Source organism: Triturus cristatus, chromosome 3_1 (genome assembly GCF_964204655.1).
Source record: "Triturus cristatus chromosome 3_1, aTriCri1.1, whole genome shotgun sequence".
NCBI classification, from domain to species: Eukaryota; Metazoa; Chordata; class Amphibia; order Caudata; family Salamandridae; genus Triturus; species Triturus cristatus.
In genome coordinates, this window is record NC_140583.1 from 1046779545 (window position 1) to 1046800536 (window position 20992).

Here is a 20992-nt window from a genome sequence, read left to right on the forward strand (position 1 = left end):
AAGTCCTGGAGTACAAATCTGTTGGATAATATGGCGAAAATTACTTAAGGTTTTACACTAAACTCAGGAATGTACATACTCCTATACACAATCTGGAATAAACTGATTTGACGCAAGCTTGTTTAAATTGTAACTCATTAATGGTACCTGTATTTTCAAAGATACTTTGTAGAGAAATGCTTTGCATATCCATGCCTCTTATGTTATAGAGTAAATGAAGAGCAGTGATGATAGCTTCTGATGTGAAGGAAATTTATTACGGCAAGAAGAGCGTGAAGTAAAGAATGGTAAGGATAGTCGCCATCAGGCGACCAATGTGACTGCCTTTGTTCAAATATACCCCACCCAGAATATTCAAACAATTCCTCATCATCAATTTGAGAACCCAGTTTCACATTCCACTTTCGCCCATCCAGGGGTGGTGCCTCCTCAGGAGCAGAGGAGCATTGCCTCGCCTGCTGCCAACGCAGCAGCAAACACAAATAAAAAAAATGGCATGTGAATGTTGTTTTATTTATTTGCCACCACACCGGCTCGTGCCGTGTACAGCTTGAGGGTAGGGACAGGGCTGAATCCTGCAAATGCAGGATTATAACACTGGTCTACAGTGCGCATTAAGGATTGGCGGGCTGTATTGCGATGGCCAGCCCAACATGCGCACTGTAGACTCAGCAATCCAAAGGCTGTGTAATAGCCTGAGGGCTGCTGGCACAGGTCCCCAACCTGAAAATGAGAGCAGGGTGAGCCTGCTCCCACCTATCCTGAAGCTGCTTTCACAGCATGAACACAGTTCCAGGATTGGATGGAGTTGCGTTCCACGAGCAGGAAGGAAGTCCTTCCTTTTCCTGCTCGTGTACAGTGTTGCACCAGTGAAGCTCCCGAATTAATGGTGAGCTATGCACCTTTACGCCCCACCATTATTTTTTTAAGCTAGCTGCACTGCTCCCATCCATTCCAAGCACACCACACAACACCTTTCCACAAGGCGAGGTTAGGGTACACTTACTAAGTGCCATCAAAATGGCACTTGGTGGGTCCAAAATGCAAACAAGCCCTAAAAAATTGCTTGGTTATTAAACGAGGAGGGTTAGAACAGGAAAATGCCACTTTTGCCTCTAGTGTTAGTTTCTTAATCGAAGACAGCATTTCTGTATTATTTAGGACCGAATCACGTGGCACGGCATAAGGTGGTTTAGGATATTATTCTGTGCCCTGGCATGGGACATCTGAAACTGAAAAGAAAGCACTGCACTAATGCGCATGATCAGAAATCTGAAATTGCACTTATTCGCAGACTTGAATCAAATCCCAACTGTTCTTTGAGGTGTAAAGTCCATGGGGACTCACAGGACCATCCCGAGCGTTCATACCGCCCCCAGCCTTGCTAAACTCGCACATTTTGCACCTCAGGCCACAAACATCCGACACATTTTCTGTCTGCTCCATTTTCCTCCAAGCCCTTTGAAATGACTGTGAAACGTAATATGTGGTATTCAAAATCACATAGAAATAAATAAAAGGGGTGGTGAATTGCAGCATATAGCTAGGTATGGCTTATTTAAAAAAATATATGTAAAACTAATTCAAATTTCAGTGAGATCGTGAGCATTCAAATCCTAGTGACTTGTAAAACAAAAATAAACACATTTCTGAAATGAAAGTACAGGAAATTCTCTTTAGTTCAGGCTAAACCTATGCGAGAAGAAAAATAACCTCCCCCCGGAAGTGTTAGAGGCCATCTTACAAAAGAGAGGACACCTGAAGGCATAGCTCTCCACATAAAGAAAGGATTGCTTGCAGTTGCACACACAAGGCAGGAGTACCTGGGAGAATAACCAGGCGTCCTGGAGGCAGAACTGATACCAGCTAAGTTGGATCCCTTGTCCGACCATTATTATCAGCTTCCTGACCACCTCTCACAGCTGCCAATATCTGCAGTGATTTAGGGCACAGGGACACTTCATCTTCCTGCTCCGGATCCCCCTTACAGGAATGGACCTGCCCATTAACTAAATACACTGTCACCATCGATCACATCATTAACTGCAGCGCAGCTCAAACTAGCAGCGTTAAACAGGAGTCCATCAGGGAGCCCTCTGCAGTGCAGAGGACTCGGCTCCTTGACATGAGCAGAAGCGGGAAAAGTGCTGATGGAACACAGCCTGCCTTTTCAGCTACGTGCTTACTGCTCAAAAACACACCGGCTCCATCTTCGGAAAACAAGCACTGGCAAAGCCAATCGGTCTGGTCTCCGCAAGCTGGTGCAATTTGTTTTTTAATGATAAGTATATGCCACAACTGAAAAAAAAATGCAATCACCTAAACGTGGCTGCCTAATGCTTGCAATATAAAATGTTACATTGAAAAACATTCACCAATAAGGCTGTTTTACTAGTGATGTTTATTAAACAACAAGTCTTTTTGTGGCTTCAGTATTTTAGTATTATTATTTGTGCAGGAGAAAGGAATGAACCACAAAATAATCAGGGCATTCAATCTGCAGACAGCTGCACAATCTTGCAATGTCACTTAAACTCTTACTAACAATAACTTTATAAAGACTGCACATAAAATAAATAGCCAGTATTTAAGTTAAAATAAAAAATGAAATTAATAAAATACACTTTGAACCAGTTTTGCAACTGAAGAGAAAGGATCAATTTTTAAACAATGTGATAAAATGTGTGCAGTCACTGAAAGTGAAAAAAGCCAACGTGTAAGCCAGGCTGACCTACTGACCCACTCTATATGCTGTATGCAGTAGGTGGGTGGAAGCAACATGTGAATAGCAATTTAAAAGAGCAATGGATGAAGCCCGCTCAACAGAAGTTCCTCCATGAATGTATATATTTTGTAGGATTTTTGGGAAAAACAGTAGTCTGGTGAGACCAGTATAGCTGTTTCAACAGTTAGACCTAAAAAGGGAGGCTGTAAAGAAACACACACATCATAGGATCAGGTTTAAAAAATCATACTTTAAGATTAAAAAAAGAGCAACCAAACATGAGAGCAAAATCCATCCCTAAATATTCCATAGTATAATAATGTTTAGTGTTAATAACATAGATAAACAAAGTAGGCCTCATTCATATTCAGGTTTCAAATTGTAAAAAAACACAAAAGAAAATTATGCAGAACACAAATTACCAAACAGATTAGATTCTAAACAAAAGAGTAATAGCTTCCCACAACATGAAATAATGGAAATTAATTGCCATAATTAGTAGTAAACATTGAATTTCCTATGACATTCTGATTTAATATTTAATCACCCGCGACAGTGGAACAATTTGCATCATTTCAAATGATAATTTATTCCATAGCATGGATTAAAAAATATTGTATTAGTTATTGAATATTTGTAGCAGTACCTTTTCAAGATAATACGCCTTCTCTTCTGCTTTTAGTGCTTTCTGAGTTTCCAAAAGAATCTGTTCAATTTCTGAAAAACAATTTTTTTTAGCTATCTGAGGTAAGAATTCTTCATAAATCGGTCACTTAGTCTCAAGATCAGTCGTTCCTGATGGCGAAGAAGGGAAATGGAGGGATGGGGGGGGGGGGGGGGGAGGGCATGCTCCCACACACACCCACACATCTGACAAAGTGAAGACAGAGGTCAAAGTATACAATCTTATGTAAATGGGACAATGAGCTGTTAGTTACATAAGAACTGGATCAGTGCAGACATACAGCATTTAAATATTAGAATGGTATTCAGAACTAACATAATTTACAGTTCAAGCAAGACTTGAGTCATATTGGATTTTGCAATCAGACTCTAACTTCAAATAACACTTATAGAGACCTCAAAAGTAAATACTAACACTTTCAATTATAATATTAGTGACAAAACGGATTCAAAATTAACACTGATTCGAACTATCAAATGCTTACGATTGTGTAAAAAGAGATCACAATAAGTGATATAAAAACAAATTTCAAAAATATCATCATTTTTGAAATAGGGTCAACAATATAATAAATGAACAATTTAATACAATATTGTGAACATCCTTCCCTTCTACATGCTGTCACCCTTTTAAATGCAATATTTTATTTTTAAAAACCGATGTATATTTTTCTTTGAGTTAAATATTCAATAAATGTAATCAAACTACAATAGGAAAAGTACAACTACAGGCTGAATTACCTAGGGAGGGACAGCCCTGGCCGAGGTACAGACAGCTTACCCATTTGCAGCCGATACACTCAGGGAGGAGCGTATGGTTTGAGGGCGCATAACGGATATTTGGAATCTACTCAATAAGTATACCTTGAAACAATATCGGCGAAGACCTCACAGGGAGGACGATAAGTGGTGGCTGCTTCTGGCCTGGATCCTTAATAGAGAACATTCACCGCAGATCACAACACTTATGGCCACCCCAGGCAGTGGCTTCATCACCTCCAGGGCGGGTATTGTAGACATGTTTCGCACACACTTTAAAAAAAAGTCTATCCTGCAGACCTGACTATAGTCCCCCATACGTGCTCTCCATTCCTGGGCTTGGGCCGGTCGTGATAGAAGCCTTGAATGAGCCAATAGCATTGGAAGAGGTTAGGACAGCATTAACATCGCTTTTGCGGTTTAAGACTCCTGGGAGCGATGGGCTCCCGGCGGAATTCTATCAGGCATACTCAGCCCCTTCAATGCGGGACCCCCAGGAGGTTTTGTTTAGAAGCCATGGAGGTAGGGATACTGCCCCCAACCATGTGAAAGGACGCAATATACATGCTACTGAAACCGGGGAAGCTACAGACAACCCTACTGCTTATAGGCCTCTCATGTGGATTAATTCTGATGTGAAAGTGCTTTTCAAGTCACTGGCTTCCCGTTTAATGCCCCATATGATGCAGATGGTCTATGAGGGCACGTGCAGCTTCATCCCAGATTGCAGCAACAGCATAAACCTTCGACGACTGACTCATGTCCTGCACGGGATGAGGAGCTGTGTCTGATCACGATTAACCTGGACAAAGCCTGGAGACGATGGACTGGGGCTATCTGCTCGAGGTACAGAGGCTTATGGTCTTTGGCCCACGGTTCTGTGGCTGTATCAGTTGCTTTACACAGAAACAGATGCAAGGGTATGTGTGGGGAGATGCCACTTAGAGCCATGTATGCTGGGTCACGGTACATGGCAGGGCTGCCCCTTGTCATCACTGCTTTTATTTACCCTCGCAATAGAGCCCTTAGCGATTTGGGTACACAGGGAGCTGCAGGACTATAGCATACTAATAGGGGGCACTCTGCATGTCATTTCCCTCTATGCCGACGACGCCCTGTTCTATCTCTACTCCCCCCGAAATGCCGTGCTGAGACTGCTGCCGATTCTGAATGACTTTGGGAAAATTTCAGGTCTCTGGTTAACCGCAACAAATCCCTGGTTTTCCCTATTTCCTCACTAGTCGGCATCCCGATAGACCGCTTATCTGTGCTGGAACTTCGCTGGTGGCCAACTCAGTTTATGTACCTTGGGATTAAGATAGTGTACACATGGAAGTTGCAGCTACAACTCTGTTGACAGGGTCCTGGTTGCATTAAGGTAATCAGTGACCTTCTGGAACACACTGCCGCTCATCTTGATGGGGAGGATGGACATTGCAAAAATGGTTCTCCTCCACCGATGCCTGTATGTGCTGCAGAACTCATTGTGCCCCCTCCCCTCAAGGGTTTTTTAGCCACTACACTCCACCCTTATCTCGCTATTATGGGTGGGTCGGAACAGTAGAGTGGCCTTGGTGACAATGACTAGACGGTATATGATGGGGGGCTGGAGGTTCCGCATTTTGATTTGTATTACTATGCTGCCTATCTTCAGTATGCGGACTGCTGGCTGGACCCAAGAGATTATTGGGAAAAACATCTATTGTTTAGCAGAATTGCAGTGGAACGGTTTCCGTAGTTACTGATGGAGGGTGCCGGACTCCCAGCTGTCATTCCATACATAATCAGGCAGACGGCAATTTGGCAACGATTCGCTCAGGTAGTACTGAGACGGGCCACTTTCCATAGAGAACCTATAGTTTGGGGATTGAAACCGGTCTGGCAGATGATGGAGGGTTTGTCCTTAAGACCATGGAAGGATGAAGGGGGATCTATACCCAGGGAGACTGTTATCTCCTTAGAGGATGCCTGCCAAGAATTCTCTAGCTGGCCTTGACGAAATTTCCAGGGCAACCTGGCCATGCTGCCCTGCAGCGCCTGCACCTACGTAAACCGTGGGAATCCTTCTATCCTGTGGTTCAGGCTGCCATTTAATTACACTGTTGTACAGAGCCATGCGCATGGATGCGGTGGGGCCTCCTCTGCGGGCCCGCACGGCCTGGGACATTGATCTAGATGTCCCCTAGGGAACCGAGAACCAGGGACTGGTCGCGAGTTAACAAGCTTACACACACTGTTTCATGTAATGATCGCTTTCAACTGATACATTATAATTTTCTTCACAGGACATTTCACACCCAGGGACCTGCATCGTATATGCCCAACCCGAGCTAATACTTGTCCCCACTGTGGGGAGGGAGATGCAGACTTCCTGCATTTACCTTGGCAGTGAAGGCAGGTACAAGACTGCTGGACTCAGGTGGTCACTGACATAAACAGGGTTAGCAGCTACACATGACATGCACCCCGCAGTGTTGCCTGCTGGGCAACATTAAGCGTCCGAAGGGCAAGAAAATGCAGTATAAGTTCCTGCAATTGGTGTTAGTCTAAGGTGATGGAGTGAAACTGATAGAGCGCCACGTTATTCTGAAATTTTGTAGGGGTGCATCATATTCACTAGTCCGCACCCACATATTAATCGAAGTAGTATTTAGGTGTGACATAAAATGTATCACTAGAATCTGTTTAATAGAAGTGTGACTAGAAATGTAATCATGTTTTTTTATGAAGAGTAATGTCGTAGTTCACTGCAAATGTATTTTAGTCAACGCATAGTGTTTGCTTTTTTCTGTAATGCAATGTATTAGGTTTAAACATGTACCACATTAACGTTGCACGTGTAGTCTGCTTATTCACGTATAAAGGAGTAATGAAACTAATGCTTAAAGTGTGATTTAGGAGTGTGTTTAACAGTGTAAAGGCCTGATCGCATATACAGTAAAGAGAAAGGCCTGTTCATTTCTTGTTAGCTAAACGTTGTAGGCCGAAAATTATTTTCCTTGGTAAAGGCTTTGGGTTTCGGGAGAATGGAAAATCTTAGAGAAGTGAAAAGTTTTTCGTTCCCATGTTTCTGTTGCAGGTGCAAGAACATTTAGCTCGTGAGAGAGACTAGGTCTTTGTTTTAGGAGTTAGAATGGTACGAAAAGCCAACAGGGGAGTACGTTGGAATTTACAGATGATACTTTCAGCGGAGAAGGTGCCTGGAACCCAAGGTCAAGCTAACCGTCGTTGGATGGAGTACAAGTTTCACTGGAAAAGTACTGGGAGAAGACCTGGCTGAAGAGGTGTGCCGAAGGGCGTGTTCTACGTTTTGGGGATTTTGTATTAGGGACAGTGCCCCGAGGGTTGGGCAGTTGAGGTTTAGATGGGAAGCTAGAAGGAGCATCTTAGAACGAGCTCTGACTAAGTGAATGTACTTCTAAGGAAGTCTTCACTTCTGACACCTTTTTACACTCTTGCCTAGGAGGGAAATGCTAAGTAGGGATGTCACCTTAGAGATAGAGTAGGGATAGACTAACTGTTTTTTTCTTTTTTAGGCGAATGATTTCAGATGTAGAGATTGGACTAACTATTGTTTTATTGATGCTTTTAGAATTGATTATCCTTCTTATTCTGAGTTGAATGAGACTCTTACGTAGAATTTCCTTTGTATTAGTGACCATTTATTTTCAGAGTCAGTGGTCCTTTGGAACGGAAATTTGATTCTGTTAATTATGTATTGAGATTTGAATTTCCTCCCCTCTACACTATTTAGCAGATAAAAAGATCCTGGCGACCTGAGAGGATTCTTGGAGATTATAAGGAAGGCAAGAATCCGGTCCTATCAAAACTATCTCATGGATGGGGCAGAGGGCACCAGAGATACCACAATGGCACAAGGATACCAAGGAGTGGTCCCTAGCGGAGGAGACTCACATGCAGCTCAACAGGTGCGATGAAAGGATGGTGGATGACCTAACTGAGTGGAGAGACCTGTCTACCACATTACTGGACCCGAACTCGGATATGGTGTCGGAAGACAGTGATGACACGAACAAATGATTGCAGAGAGGTCTGGGACTGTGTGGAGAGCACGGAGGGTTCAGATTGCGAGGGCACTGTGGAGGGTGGGGGGTCACAAGAGCGTAATGCCTGATTTCCCCACGTTGGGGACTGCAGATCAATTGCACATGAACTTGTCTATCAAAATGTCATCCTACATTACATGTGTAATATCATTGCATATCACTGACTTCTGATTTGCTTATGTGTTGTTTGGTAAAACTGAAAACTAAAGGTTTTTAAAAAAAACAATAGGAAAAGTAACTCTAACTTCTATTTTCTTGTTGTTGACCATCACCATAGTCGCAACAAATCAATGCATAAATAGACAAACATTCTTTTCAACCTAGCCTCATTAACAAGTAAAGAGTATATGATAGACACTGCCCGTGGGCAGTGTCCACCACTTACCAGAGACAGAGAGACATAATATGTATGAGAGAGAGGCACAAACAGGGGTATATGGTGAGGGGGACAGCGAGTCAGGGGTAAGCAGGCTCTTGTTCTAGGAAGCACAAAACATCACGACAAGGAGACACTAAGGACCTGATTTAGATCTTGTCGGACGGGTTACTCTGTCACAATGGCGACGGATATCCCGACTGCCGAAATATAAATGCCATAGGATATAATGAGATTTATATTTCGGCGGACAGAATATCCGACACCGTTGTGACAGAGTAACCAGTCCCTCAAGACCTAAATCAGGCCTTGAAACTGGAACACAGAGACTGGGACCTTGGAACAGGAAGACTAGGGCACTGGAATGGCATAGATCTTCTACATCTGTACATGGACCTTGGATTATGAGGTACCCAGGGCTGGAATGGGAACAGGAACCGGCCCTGGCAAACATCTAGGCCAGCCCCTCTAAGGCAGAGGGTGTGTGTGCGGCCGGAGCTGTTTGCTAGGGCCGGTTTCGGCCGATTTTGTTACAGGGGGCCAATATTGCCAGGCCACGGTAACAAACCGGCCCCCCAAGGGTCCAAAACTGTCCCCCACCCTGGCGGCCCATTGGGGAAACGCCCGCTACGGCCAGTCCGGCCCTGGGGGTACCAGATGCTGAGTCAGGGAGCTAGGGACACCAAAATAGGACAAGACAAACATTGGGGAAAGGAGGCATGGGGACAGGAATGCTCAAATTCAGGACAAGGAGACAGGACTCAGGATAGGGACATGGACACTGGAGAAAGGAGGCGCACACAGCAGTAGGAACGGTGAAGTCAGGTGAATGTGAAAGTGACTGCATTTATGGAAGGCGAGAAAGGTTTATTGAGCGGGTGACCCCATAGAAGTCTTGGGGCAGCTCTTTTTCTGGTAGGTAGGTGAAGATCTTACCTCCAAATAAGCGTGAGTTGACTGAGATAGTTTTCATACATCCATACTTCACAACATTATAAATAACAAGCACTCCTAGTACCCAACGGTGATCAATTTACTGACCTCGGTTGGCATGGTGTTCACAGCTGGCAGATCTCAACCGAGGTCAAGGGCAAATGTCTACATTCCTTAGCTATTTTGTTGACAGATGGAGAAGGTTTCTTGAACATGCATTTCGGTAAATACTCAATGCAATCAAATAGTATTTTAAACATGTGCATACCTGTGGCCTCATGTTCTCTGTAATGCCTTCAGGTGATCTCGACATTTCAGCAAACAAAATGCATCCTGGGTTTTGTAGTTTTGTTTTTACAATGTAAGTGGCCTCAATCGCTGCATGGAAAGTGTTTTTGGGTAAGAAGCCGTCAGCTGAAGGTGTTGGGGGGGACTGTCACACATGGCTTGAAGCCACTTGGTAGCCAGGCAATAGCAATGAACAACACACTTTGCAGTCTGGAACTTGCAATTATGCTTTCTCTTGTAAATGCATGGTCATAAAAATACCAGCATGCAAAGTGCTGTTGGCAAAAAGTCTGCACCGTCTTGGGGACTCAGGTACGGTTAGGGTACATTTGGTACAATACATAACTTGAGCCGGTGGTTTCTAGTGCTCAGCACCAGAACTTAATTTTCAACACCGGCGCCTATGACAGCCAGCCACATGGTGATGCTGTCTGTTTAATTTAGAGTAAAGCACATCAACAGTTGTTTATTGATTAAACATACATTCAAAATGACTATTACCTGCCACCCAAGACATTCTTATAGCTTTGAGGGCCTGGAATAGTTTGAATTTTCACACTTGTAGGAGTGTGGTGGTTGGTATTGTTATTGGCAGCGCTGGCAGTAGTAATGGGTGGTGCAATCTGCAGTGGCCTCCTGATGAGGGCCATGGCACTTATTGTTTACAAATTAAGCACTGATTTGGTAGCTATGTACGCATGCTTTCCGATTTGTTACCACAGTCACATGGCAGCGAACCGCAGAGCTGAACTGTAGAGCTGTGAATAAACGCTATGCCTGTATATTTGATATATAGGATAGCGGATTATATTACAGACCAATAGAGTTCACACAGTGCGGGGATGGAGTGGTTTAAAATCGGTTATTTGTTGATTGTTGGAAAATCTCAGACTCACACTCCCTAACATTTAGCTCAAGATACGCCCTTGGCTATCTTGTATCTGCAAATGTGCTCAATGTTTACTTTCCATGTCACGTTCCTGCTTTAAGGACAAACTGTCATGTCTTTATTTCCACCAACTAAAACTGCAACTATGAACGAGGTACACAAGCTTGCTTGATACGCTTACAAACCTATCCCTCACCAATAGATTGCTTTCAATAACTGTTGGAGCCCAAAGTTGGCAAATGGCTTAATTAGTCTTGGGTCCAATTAAATTCATAGTGGTTGCGAAAGGCTTTCCAATTCTACACGTTCTATTAAAACTTGCCTATTACTTGCATATGAGAAACCTTTCCATAGAGCAAAAACACAGCACACATAGGGTCCACCTGTATAATCTTGTTTGCATGTTTGTATGTTGGCTTTAGTGCCACAGCATCAAAAATATCACCAGTTGTTTTTTTGCTCTCTAAATCTTTTTGAGTCTTTACTGACTGCTGGTGGGGCACACTGAGTCATTATTCTTTGGTCTTTCTATATTAAGAAAGTTGACTATGCACAATCTTACAGCCTCACTAGCCGCACTTAATTTGAGCCAGTGGTTTCCAGTACTCTGGACCGGCCCTTAATTGGTTTCCAGTGCTCAGCACTGGCACTTAATTGTCAACACAGCACTTGCGACAGTCTGCCACATGGTGGCACTGCTTATCTAATTTAGAGATGAGCAGAACAGTTGTTTATGAATACAATATACATTAAAAATGACTAATATCTGCCGCCCCAGCCATTCCTTTAGCTTTGAGGACCTGGAATAATCTGAATTGTTGCAAGAAAGATGGTTAGTAGTTGTTTTGGCAGCAATGACAGGGGCGATGGTTGGTGCAAGCTGCAGTGGCCTCGTGGTCAGGGCCCTGGCACTTATTATTTTACAAAATAAGCACTGCTCTCTAGACTGGACTATAATAGAGGTATTGAAGGTAGGTCCAAATAACCACTGTGTACACGAGGATCACTTAGATTCATTTTATGCAGATATCTTGAAGAATCTGTTTGGATTCGGCCTTCTATGTCCGAGGCTGGACATCATGAGATCTACATTTTATTTCAGAAAATATTAACCTCCCGCTGGTATTAATTAAAAGATTGGGAAAACTCCTTGAAGTAACTAGTTAATGAATTACTTGATGTAGCAGTTTAGCATAGGTAAGAGATAATAATGTTACTCTTCAGTGTTCATCATATAACATTTCACACATATTTGCATATGAAAATCATTACAGATATTGGAGAAAAAAAACAAGCAACACTGAATTCAGAAAAATCTATTTAGTTTAATACTTACTTTGATCTAATGGTGAAAGTTGGGGTGTAATATTTATTTCTAGAAATAATAAGATGGAAAATTAAAATGCAAATTAAAAACACAAAACTTCTGCAAAGAATACAGAAAACCTAAAATGACAGAAAATAAACCAGTAGTACCCTGCAGCAATATATGAAACAATAACACAAGCAAAACTGTACTACGTAAAATAAAGTAAAATGATGAGCAAGTTGCATTAGAAGCACATCAGGCTATGAATAACTACTCTTTCAATCTTTAGTGGAATTGTCAAGTATATTTCCTTGTTCATCCATTATAAAAACCTTTCCAATCAACATATTCTATTGGACAGTTGAGCACATTTCTCAATCTGTAAAAAAATTTGAATTTTAAGGCGGTGTATAGATTTAGCAATTTCAGTGACGCCCACATTGACCATGCTTCATGATTTTCAGCCTTATTCCTTGATTGGAATAATCTAGTAAGCTAGCAGGAAGGTAATTTCAGTGAGAAAATGGTAGAGTAAGAAGTGTTAATGGGTTGTGTGGTGGAAACGCATGTGTTTACTACGCATGCCGGATCCACGCGGTCTTAACCACACAAGTCCCAACTACTCATATTCCTTTGGCACGCTACCCTGCTCTCCTCTAAGCCCCAAAAACTACCCAACCCCCCCATTTAGCCCTGAAACCTACCTCAATCCCGCAGCCCTGAAAAATACCCCCCAACCCTTACAAAGTACCCCAACCCCCCCAAAACCTGGCCCCAGCACCACTTATCTCACTGCACCCTCTCCCGATCCTACCAGTTTCCGCCCAGCAGCTGCTAGAACACCGCACTGCCTTAACCACGCATATGCGCGGTTAAGGCATATACATGGTTAAAGCAAGCGTGGCAGCGCTTGCGTTGTCGGAATACGAGTGGCTCAGCCCGTGTTGTTCCGACTGTTTCCCGCGGTTATGATCAGTTTATCAGTTACAGTCCCAATTGTTGGCATACCAGTTTTCTTCAAGTTGCAAACTCCTTATTTCAGGTGCAGAAGGTGCGTCTTCATTCTTCATAACAACTATTTGTTACAAAGAAAATCACGGAAACCATATATAAACGCGGGCTTTAAGTGGGATGAAGAAGGTAGGGGTCTCTAAAAGGGTCAAGGTCAAACAGGAATCTTTCACAAGAAGTATGGCCTTTGTAACAAAGAACTTGGCCTAAGCTGCGTCAAATACAATTCTGTGCTTTGCTAAATTCATAGAGATTCTTGCTCGACAAGGATACATGAAATCAGAAAGGAACACAATATTCATATACTATAAGCAGTAAACCACTTTGCAATCTCTGGTGATACTTTGTAGACCAGCGAGTGTCCCTATTTTGGAAAGGGATTGGTCTAATTCCACGTGCCTCCAATTTCACCTGAAATTAATTGTCAGACGCCATGCCAGTCAGTGAAATGGGATTCGGTAGCAATGGATGAAAATGAAGTACTTGCAAAGCTTTACTAAACAAAAGTAGGCCTGGGCGGAGTTCGCGGAGTTCTGATACGCGGAGCACCGCGAAGTGCAAAAACACTCCACCATGCTACGCGGAGCTCCACAAGAGGCGGAGTGCATTGGATAAATGCTGTTCGCTGTGAACTTCAGTTCCAGCTGCTTGTCTGCACTGTGCAATCATCGCAAACGGCACCAGGCACAGCGCAAGCGGGCACTGCTTCCTTTCCGCTGCTCAAGTAGATTTTTACTCGAGTAGCAGCTTTCTCAATGCGAACAGACAGTTTCTCAATGGAAGCGGCCGCGGGCATACACGACCACTCACAATGAGAAATCTGACCACCTGTGTTGAGAAATTTCGCCGGGAGGTTGATTTTCCACACTCGCCAACTTGAGGTTGACGATTGCGAATGCAGAAAAATCTCCCCTGGAGGGGTTTTTCTCACTCGAACTCCCCAACTTGATGTTGACTAACGTGAGCGAGGGAAAAAACGAGCTCCGCGTAAAGTGGAGTGCAGTAATCTCCACAAACTCCGCGAGCGGAGTGGAGTTCACCGCTCAGACTTAAACAAAGGCTTGAACATAAAACGTTGCTGTATTCTCGGTTTAGGTCTGTACCCACTTGTACCTGGCACTAGTCTAGGCATCAGAATATTATGGGGCATTCCAGGCGTACAAGCTGGTTTGACACAGTGTTTCTGCTTGCAGGACTTTTCAGAGTCAACAAAGCCAGCACAGCCATCGCACCCCATCTCCGGAAAACAATCAACATCTCCTTCGAGACAGCAACCTTCCCGAAGAGCTGGAAGCACGCCGAGATCAACGCCCTACTGAAGAAACCCAAGGCGGACCCCAAAGACCTCAAGAACTTCCAGCCCATCTCCTTGCACACCTTCCCGGCGAAAGTCACTGAGAAAATCGTCAACAGACAGCTGACCCGCTACCTCGAAGACAACAACATCCTGGACCCATCCCAATCCGGATTCCGCAGCAACCACAACACTGAGACCGCCCTCATCGCCGCTACCGGCGACATCAGGATCCTCATGGACAAAGGAGAGACAGCCGCCCTAACCCTCCTGGACCTATCAGCAGCCTTCGACACGGTCTGCCACCGCACCCTAACTGCACGCCTCCACGACGCCGGAATCCAAGAGAAGGCCCTGGCCTGGACCACATCCTTCCTCTCCGGCAGAACCCAGAGCGTCCTCCTCCCACCCTTCCGCTCCAAGACCACCGAGATCATCTGCGGCGTTCCACAGGGATCCTCCCTCAGCCCGACGCTGTTCAATATCTACATGGCTTCACTCGCCCACGTCGCACGACAACACAGCCTCAACATCATCTCCTACGCCGACGACACCCAGCTGATCATATCCCTCACCGAAGACCCCCACACCGCCAAAGACAACCTCCACAGAGGCATGAAGGCCGTCGCTGAATGGATGAAGGACAGCAGGCTGAAGCTGAACTCAGACAAAACAGAGGTCCTCATCCTCGGCCCCACCCCATCAGCCTGGGACGACTCCTGGTGGCCTACATAGCTAGGAACAGCCCCAGAACCCACCGACCACGCGCGCAACCTGGGGATCATCCTCGACTCCGCCCTCTCCATGACCAAGTAAGTCAACGCCGTATCCGCGTCCTGTTTCAACACCCTCCGAATGCTCCGCAGGATCTTCAAATGGATCCCCTCCGACACAAGGAAAACCGTCACCAAGGCCCTCGTCACCAGCAGACTGGACTACGGGAACGCCCTCTACGCAGGAACAACAACCAAGCTCCTAAGACGGCTGCAACGCATCCAGAACGCCTCAGCACGACTGATACTCGACGTCCCCCGACGCAGCCACATGGCACCCGACCTAAGAGGCCTACACTGGCTCCCCGTCGACAAGAGGATCACCTTCAAACTCCTCATCCACGCACACAAGGCCATACACAACGCCGGTCCGGCATACCTCAACGACCGACTCAGCTTCTACACTCCCGCCCGCAGCCTCCGCTCCGCCAGCCTTACCCTCGCCACAGTGCCACGCATCCGGAAAACCACCACCGGCGGCAGATCCTTCTCCTACCTCGCCGCCGAAACCTGGAACACGCTACCCACCACCCTTCGGCAGTTTACATGAGCATCATGTTACATTACACATTCATTTTTGTTAGGCTCGGGGAGATTTCCCCAAAATCACAGGATGTTGAGTCGACGCCGAGACTTGAACCTGGTTCCCCAGCTCAAAAGTCAGCAGCTCAGGCCGTTAGGCCAAATACTATGTCAGGGCTGAAGGTAATGCCTATACATTCGCTCTCGCTTTATTTTTAGAGCAGCCTGCCAAAGTTCAGTAAAGGTAGAGGAGGCAAAACTAAAATACCAATCATGCTTACTGAAAAACAAACTACAACATGTACCACACAGTGCTCAGTAACCAATCACAATTTCGGAGAACGTATAAATATCCTTGAGTCCCATGAGACTGCCTCTTTCCTGCTGCTCCGCGGCCATTTTAATTCTTACTAGAATAGTGATTTTTTAAAAATATTTGTTTCCCCCTAATCAGAGCCACGCCCTCTGTCGTCAGTGACACAGATTTGCCAGTTCATTTACACCAAGGGCCAGCTGAGTGCGGGTTAGTCCCCTTGATTTTGCATCTCCTTCCTTTTTTCTTTTTTTAGTAAAAATAAGCGTTATTATATTTAGCAATAAAGACATAAAAAGATGCACATAGCGGTTTTTGTTCATCTTCTGTGCAAGTTTTATAATTTTGTTGCAAACATTAATAAAATCTGTGGTTTGCAGTATAACTAAGTCCTGACAAGTTTCATTAGTAAACCGTGATTTGTAAAAAGTTGCTAAAAGCGCCCCCAAACCAGCAGTTTCAGCCAGCTGTATGGCATACTTTGAATTTCTAGAGCCATTTTGTAAAAAGTCCTTTGTTAGCTTTATTAAACAAACAAAAACGAATAGCATATGTAAAGGGTACAGGGTCCAGCAATCCCGGATATCAGTGTAAGCAAAAGAAAAACCATACATACTTGTAAATAAAAAGCTAAGCATTCATATGCATGCAGTTTCCAGCTCCAGTGATAAAGAGTAAATGTAGTAACTGGGAATTTTTAACCCAATTTTACTGTAAAAGGGTAATTTCTCTGATTCTTACATCACTGTACAGTACTTAATGCAATTCAGAACAAAAGGAAACATTCAATTGAATGTTTGGGAACCATTAAAGAATAATCACTAGTTTTTACATAAAGAGGTGGAAATCCTGTTGAGCCTGCGTGCTCTGATCTTGCATTCCTTTTAGTTTAGTTTCAGACAAGCATTACTGTTATAACATGCCACTTGGTAGGTTCCGCTCCCCTCTCCCCTACCCTCCGCATTGGTACAGTTTAGAATGTTGCAGTGAAGGCAGCTTTGGAATGTTGACAGGCTGCCTTCACCTGGAGATATGACTGCCAGCAGCTGAGGGTGTCAGTACGTTTGTAACTGAATAAAGTACTTCGACATATTCCTGAGTGGCTACTTACTTCATATTACCAGACTAGTCCTTACGCCTGGATCACACCTCTTTTGGCCTCCGCCTGGCACTCTTGCTTCCAGCTTATATAGGCTTGATCTCCTTTGTTTAATTCCTCGATTATAGAGAGAAGTTTAGCATATTTGCTCTGATGTATTTGATTACTGCTGGTCCCCCACAGTGATACAAATTCCCTGCGTATAGCCCAAAGACAGGGGTCCATAGCCATTTACAAGTAGCCTATACAGTGTGGTTGTTGCTGTACAGAGTGAACACTTGTAACTGCCTGGTTCATGGAGCCCACAAGCATGTGGCTGTTCGAGTTGGGCTTGTAAGACATTCCCAGGGACAATATAAATTCCAAAAATAACAATGTCCTGTAATTCAGTGAATCGTCTGTCTTTGCCCCTCAGCCAATTACTGTTTACACGAGCCAATGCCACTTTGCCTCACACGTGTAAGAATTAATTGAGTGTGGCTCCTAGTGGCTGTGGAGTCTTTTTCTAGAAGAGTGGTACATTTAACATTTGCCAGAAAGTGCTCCCCTTTCCCCAAAACAAGTTTGTAGGCACTGGTGAGTGCCTTAGTAGAAGGTATGGGTGTGTTTTTAGGGAGGTAAATTGATACTGCTGTATCCGGTCTATCATATTGACCATGAAATAAAGTCATCCTATCATAACTGTCGATCTAACACGCGAGGATGCCACCAACTTTGGGTCCTTGCCAGTATATCCGCTGTGGACCAAGCCGTACAAACATATGTCCAGTGGTACATATCGGGCTCTCCGAGTCCCTCAGCTCAGCAGCTGAGGTCCATTTTCTCATTTCTTCAGGTGACATTCCTCAAAATAATCCTTGAACGATTCACCTACTTCAGGCGCGCTTCTCCCCACTGAAGGGAAAAAAGCCACAGTTAGATGCCTCAGGAAAGCTGAAACAGGCTTATTTGAATACTTAACCTAAAACACCTCTAGCTGACAAGGGAAAGGCCATGTCTGAGCACTCACTGCCCTGTCAAGATGATCGGAGGGGATGCTAATCCTTTCCCACAGCATTTCGCCGTTGGCATGTCATCTTCCAGGCAGAAAACAGAGCAGCAGACTGGAAATCTTGTCACTTCAGGGATTACGGGGAGTGGACATTTCCCTCATCATTATTTTCCAAAATTATTGAGAAATTGGGTCCATGCAACATGGACCTTACAACGTCACGTCTAACCTTTCAGATTCCCTTATTCTACAGCAGGAGGCCAGATCAATTAGCGACAGATGCCTTTCTGCAGGAATGGCTTTCATGATGACTGGAAACCTATTTGTGATTACCCCTTTGTGGAGAACACAGAGTTGGTTTGCAGCCCTATTGGACTTATCTTGCCAGCCTCCAGTGATTCTAACTTCTTTTCCCACACTTCTCTTGCACCTAGCAGGGCAAACAAACCCACTGGTGTTGCTTCACCAAGTACAACTATTAGCATAGAGACTTTCTGGAGTTACTGGGAAATTGAGACAAGTTTTCCTGCTCATTGATAAGGCCTGGTGTGATTCAAATACCAATCAGCATTAAACAGGTATTTATGCTTGTGCATGGATTGGGATCGGGTCCAGTGGCAGCAAATGAAACCTTTGTGACTAATTATTTAGCTACCCTAATGGCAGGGGTCTGTCTTATAGGACGGTGAACTCATACTGCTCAGCTATTTCTCTGTGTCACATTTCAGTAGAACACTCAGGCCCAGATTCTCATAGGTTTAGCATCGGGTTAGCGTTATTTTTTCAAAGAAAACCCAACGCTAAACTTGTTTTGGGGTTTACAAACCAACATTAATTGGTATTAGCGTTGGTATGTAAAAGTAACGCAAAGCAGCGTTTCATCTGATTTGCAGTATTTTGCGTCAAAGGGGTGTAACATGTGTGATACATGGGCGTTCCCATGCAACCACCCATGCTTTTTGACACTAAACTATATTCACTAACATTGGTAAAAAGGGTATAGCGCCAAAAATTAACGCTGCTGAAAAGCTGTCGTTTAACAGAGAAACATTTTCATTTCTCCATGCTTTCCGACTTTGCATGCGTGCTGAACAGTACAGCACATGTACAAAGTAGGAACAGCTTTTAAACTTGTCTAGGCAAAGTATTTTTTACAGGAAGGCTACCCTTCCTGTACAAAACCTCTACTAGACTCAGGCACACACCCTAGCATTATGCCGCAAAGGTGTGTGCCTGGTGCATGGCAGCTGAAATCAGCGCCGGCGCTAGAAAGAGGGGAAGAGAGTGCCATATCTCTGTGAATATAGTATTCTCTCTCTGTCACGCAACGCAGTGCAGCATCTTTGGGTGCTGCACTGCACTAGCTGACACCTTTCAGAATCCGAACATAAGTGTCTAAGCTACTGCATGTTATGTTATGTTGATTTGTATAGCGCGCTAATCACCCGAGAAGGTATCCAAGTGCTTGGGCAAGGTGTGCAAGGTCAGATTTTTATCTCCTCCCCTAACTAAATATTCCTATGGGATGTCTCCATTGTTCACCTGTTCCTCTAATCTTGAAAGACAATGAGACATTATCAAGGAAGCAGATCTTAACTAAGCTTGTCATGCTTCTCTGTTGAGCTTTATGTTAGACAGCCTCTAGTATAAGAGCTTTGGATTTGTAGGGTAGGTTTTCCACTCTAGGTGAAGTTATCTTTGTAATATTGAAAAGTACCAAAATATGCTTCCAGACAAGTATCTGACTTTTCTTGGGGATACCAAACTGTATTGTGAATTGCTTGCATACCTATGCGAGAATTACTGACGATCTCCCATACTGGACACCTTCCATTGTACAACTTTATGACTCAGTTTCATCTCTCACTCTGGCAAGGTGGATTAGGTGAATCGGCAAACAACCTTTACAATGCGGTCGTTACACCGCAGTACGTTTCCATCGCGGTGAATACAAGGCAAGTCGTTACAACAACTTGCGCTGGATCGCGCTATACACTAAGGAATAGTATGACTACTATTCCAACACTTTTCCTACTGTTACGTAGGCTGGAGTTGGAATAGTAAATCATACTATTCCCAAGTCCAGCGCCCTCCAGCGCAAGTCGTTGTAACGACTTGCATTGTAATAACTGCGATGTAACGTACCGTGGTGTAACGACCGCGTTGTAACGTCACATATTCGGTGAATCCTGTCTGAGGCACGCATTGAGGTCAACATTTTCAGAACTTATTTGGGAAGAGGGGGTGTGGCTTTCAAATCTTTCACAATAGGTGCACCCCTTGAGGACACTTCATTTGGCAGACTGGTCTTTGAATTCAATGTCGATGGAGCTCTATTTTAAACCATTACGTAACCTTTTTTCTACAGCTCTTGAAAAGCTTTGAGCTTGCATAAGCATTGCGTCCATTCCAACACAGAATGAAGAATTGTCCTATTATTTATGAATAAGAATTTTCAATTCTATTAAGGAGACAGTGATAAGGATTAGCCCATCCTGCATTTTTGTTTGCCATTTTTGGTTCATACGCTGTTTGTGCTTTGACATGTACATGCTATTATGCCATGTATTTTACCCTCTCCCCTCTCCCTATCACATGTAGTAATGGGTTGGTAATTGAATGGTCATTTAGAATGCACTGCTATTCAGTAATAAATCACAAGCAGGAATAAAGTTTGGACAACTTGTTTCTGGTGAATTAGAGTACTCGCAGCAAGAAGAGGCAGTCTTCTAGGACTCAAGGATATTTGTATGTACTCCGAGATTGTCATGGGTTACCTAGCTTAATGCCTTATGGCTGTTGTAGCTTGTTATTCTCTAAGCATGGTTTGCATTTTAGTTCTTTTTCTCCTATACGTATAATACAAAGTTTTATTGAACTTTGATGTGGAGGATGTAAAAACAGAGCAAAAGAGAGAATGTGTAAGTTTGTCCTTTGGGGAAGCATACTTTACAATGCA

General features: G+C 44.0%; 1 protein-coding gene across 1 annotated transcript in view; it reads right to left on the reverse strand.

The window, feature by feature from the left end:
- Positions 1-20992, reverse strand: part of HOATZ (HOATZ cilia and flagella associated protein) — a 162093-nt gene that overhangs the window by 122818 nt on the left and 18283 nt on the right. The window contains exons 2-3 of the mRNA XM_085645810.1: positions 12058-12096; positions 3372-3442 (exon numbers count right to left, since the gene is read on the reverse strand). Of these exons, the coding sequence (XP_085501936.1) occupies positions 3372-3442; positions 12058-12096 (110 nt within the window). The remainder of the gene's footprint in view (positions 1-3371; positions 3443-12057; positions 12097-20992) is intronic.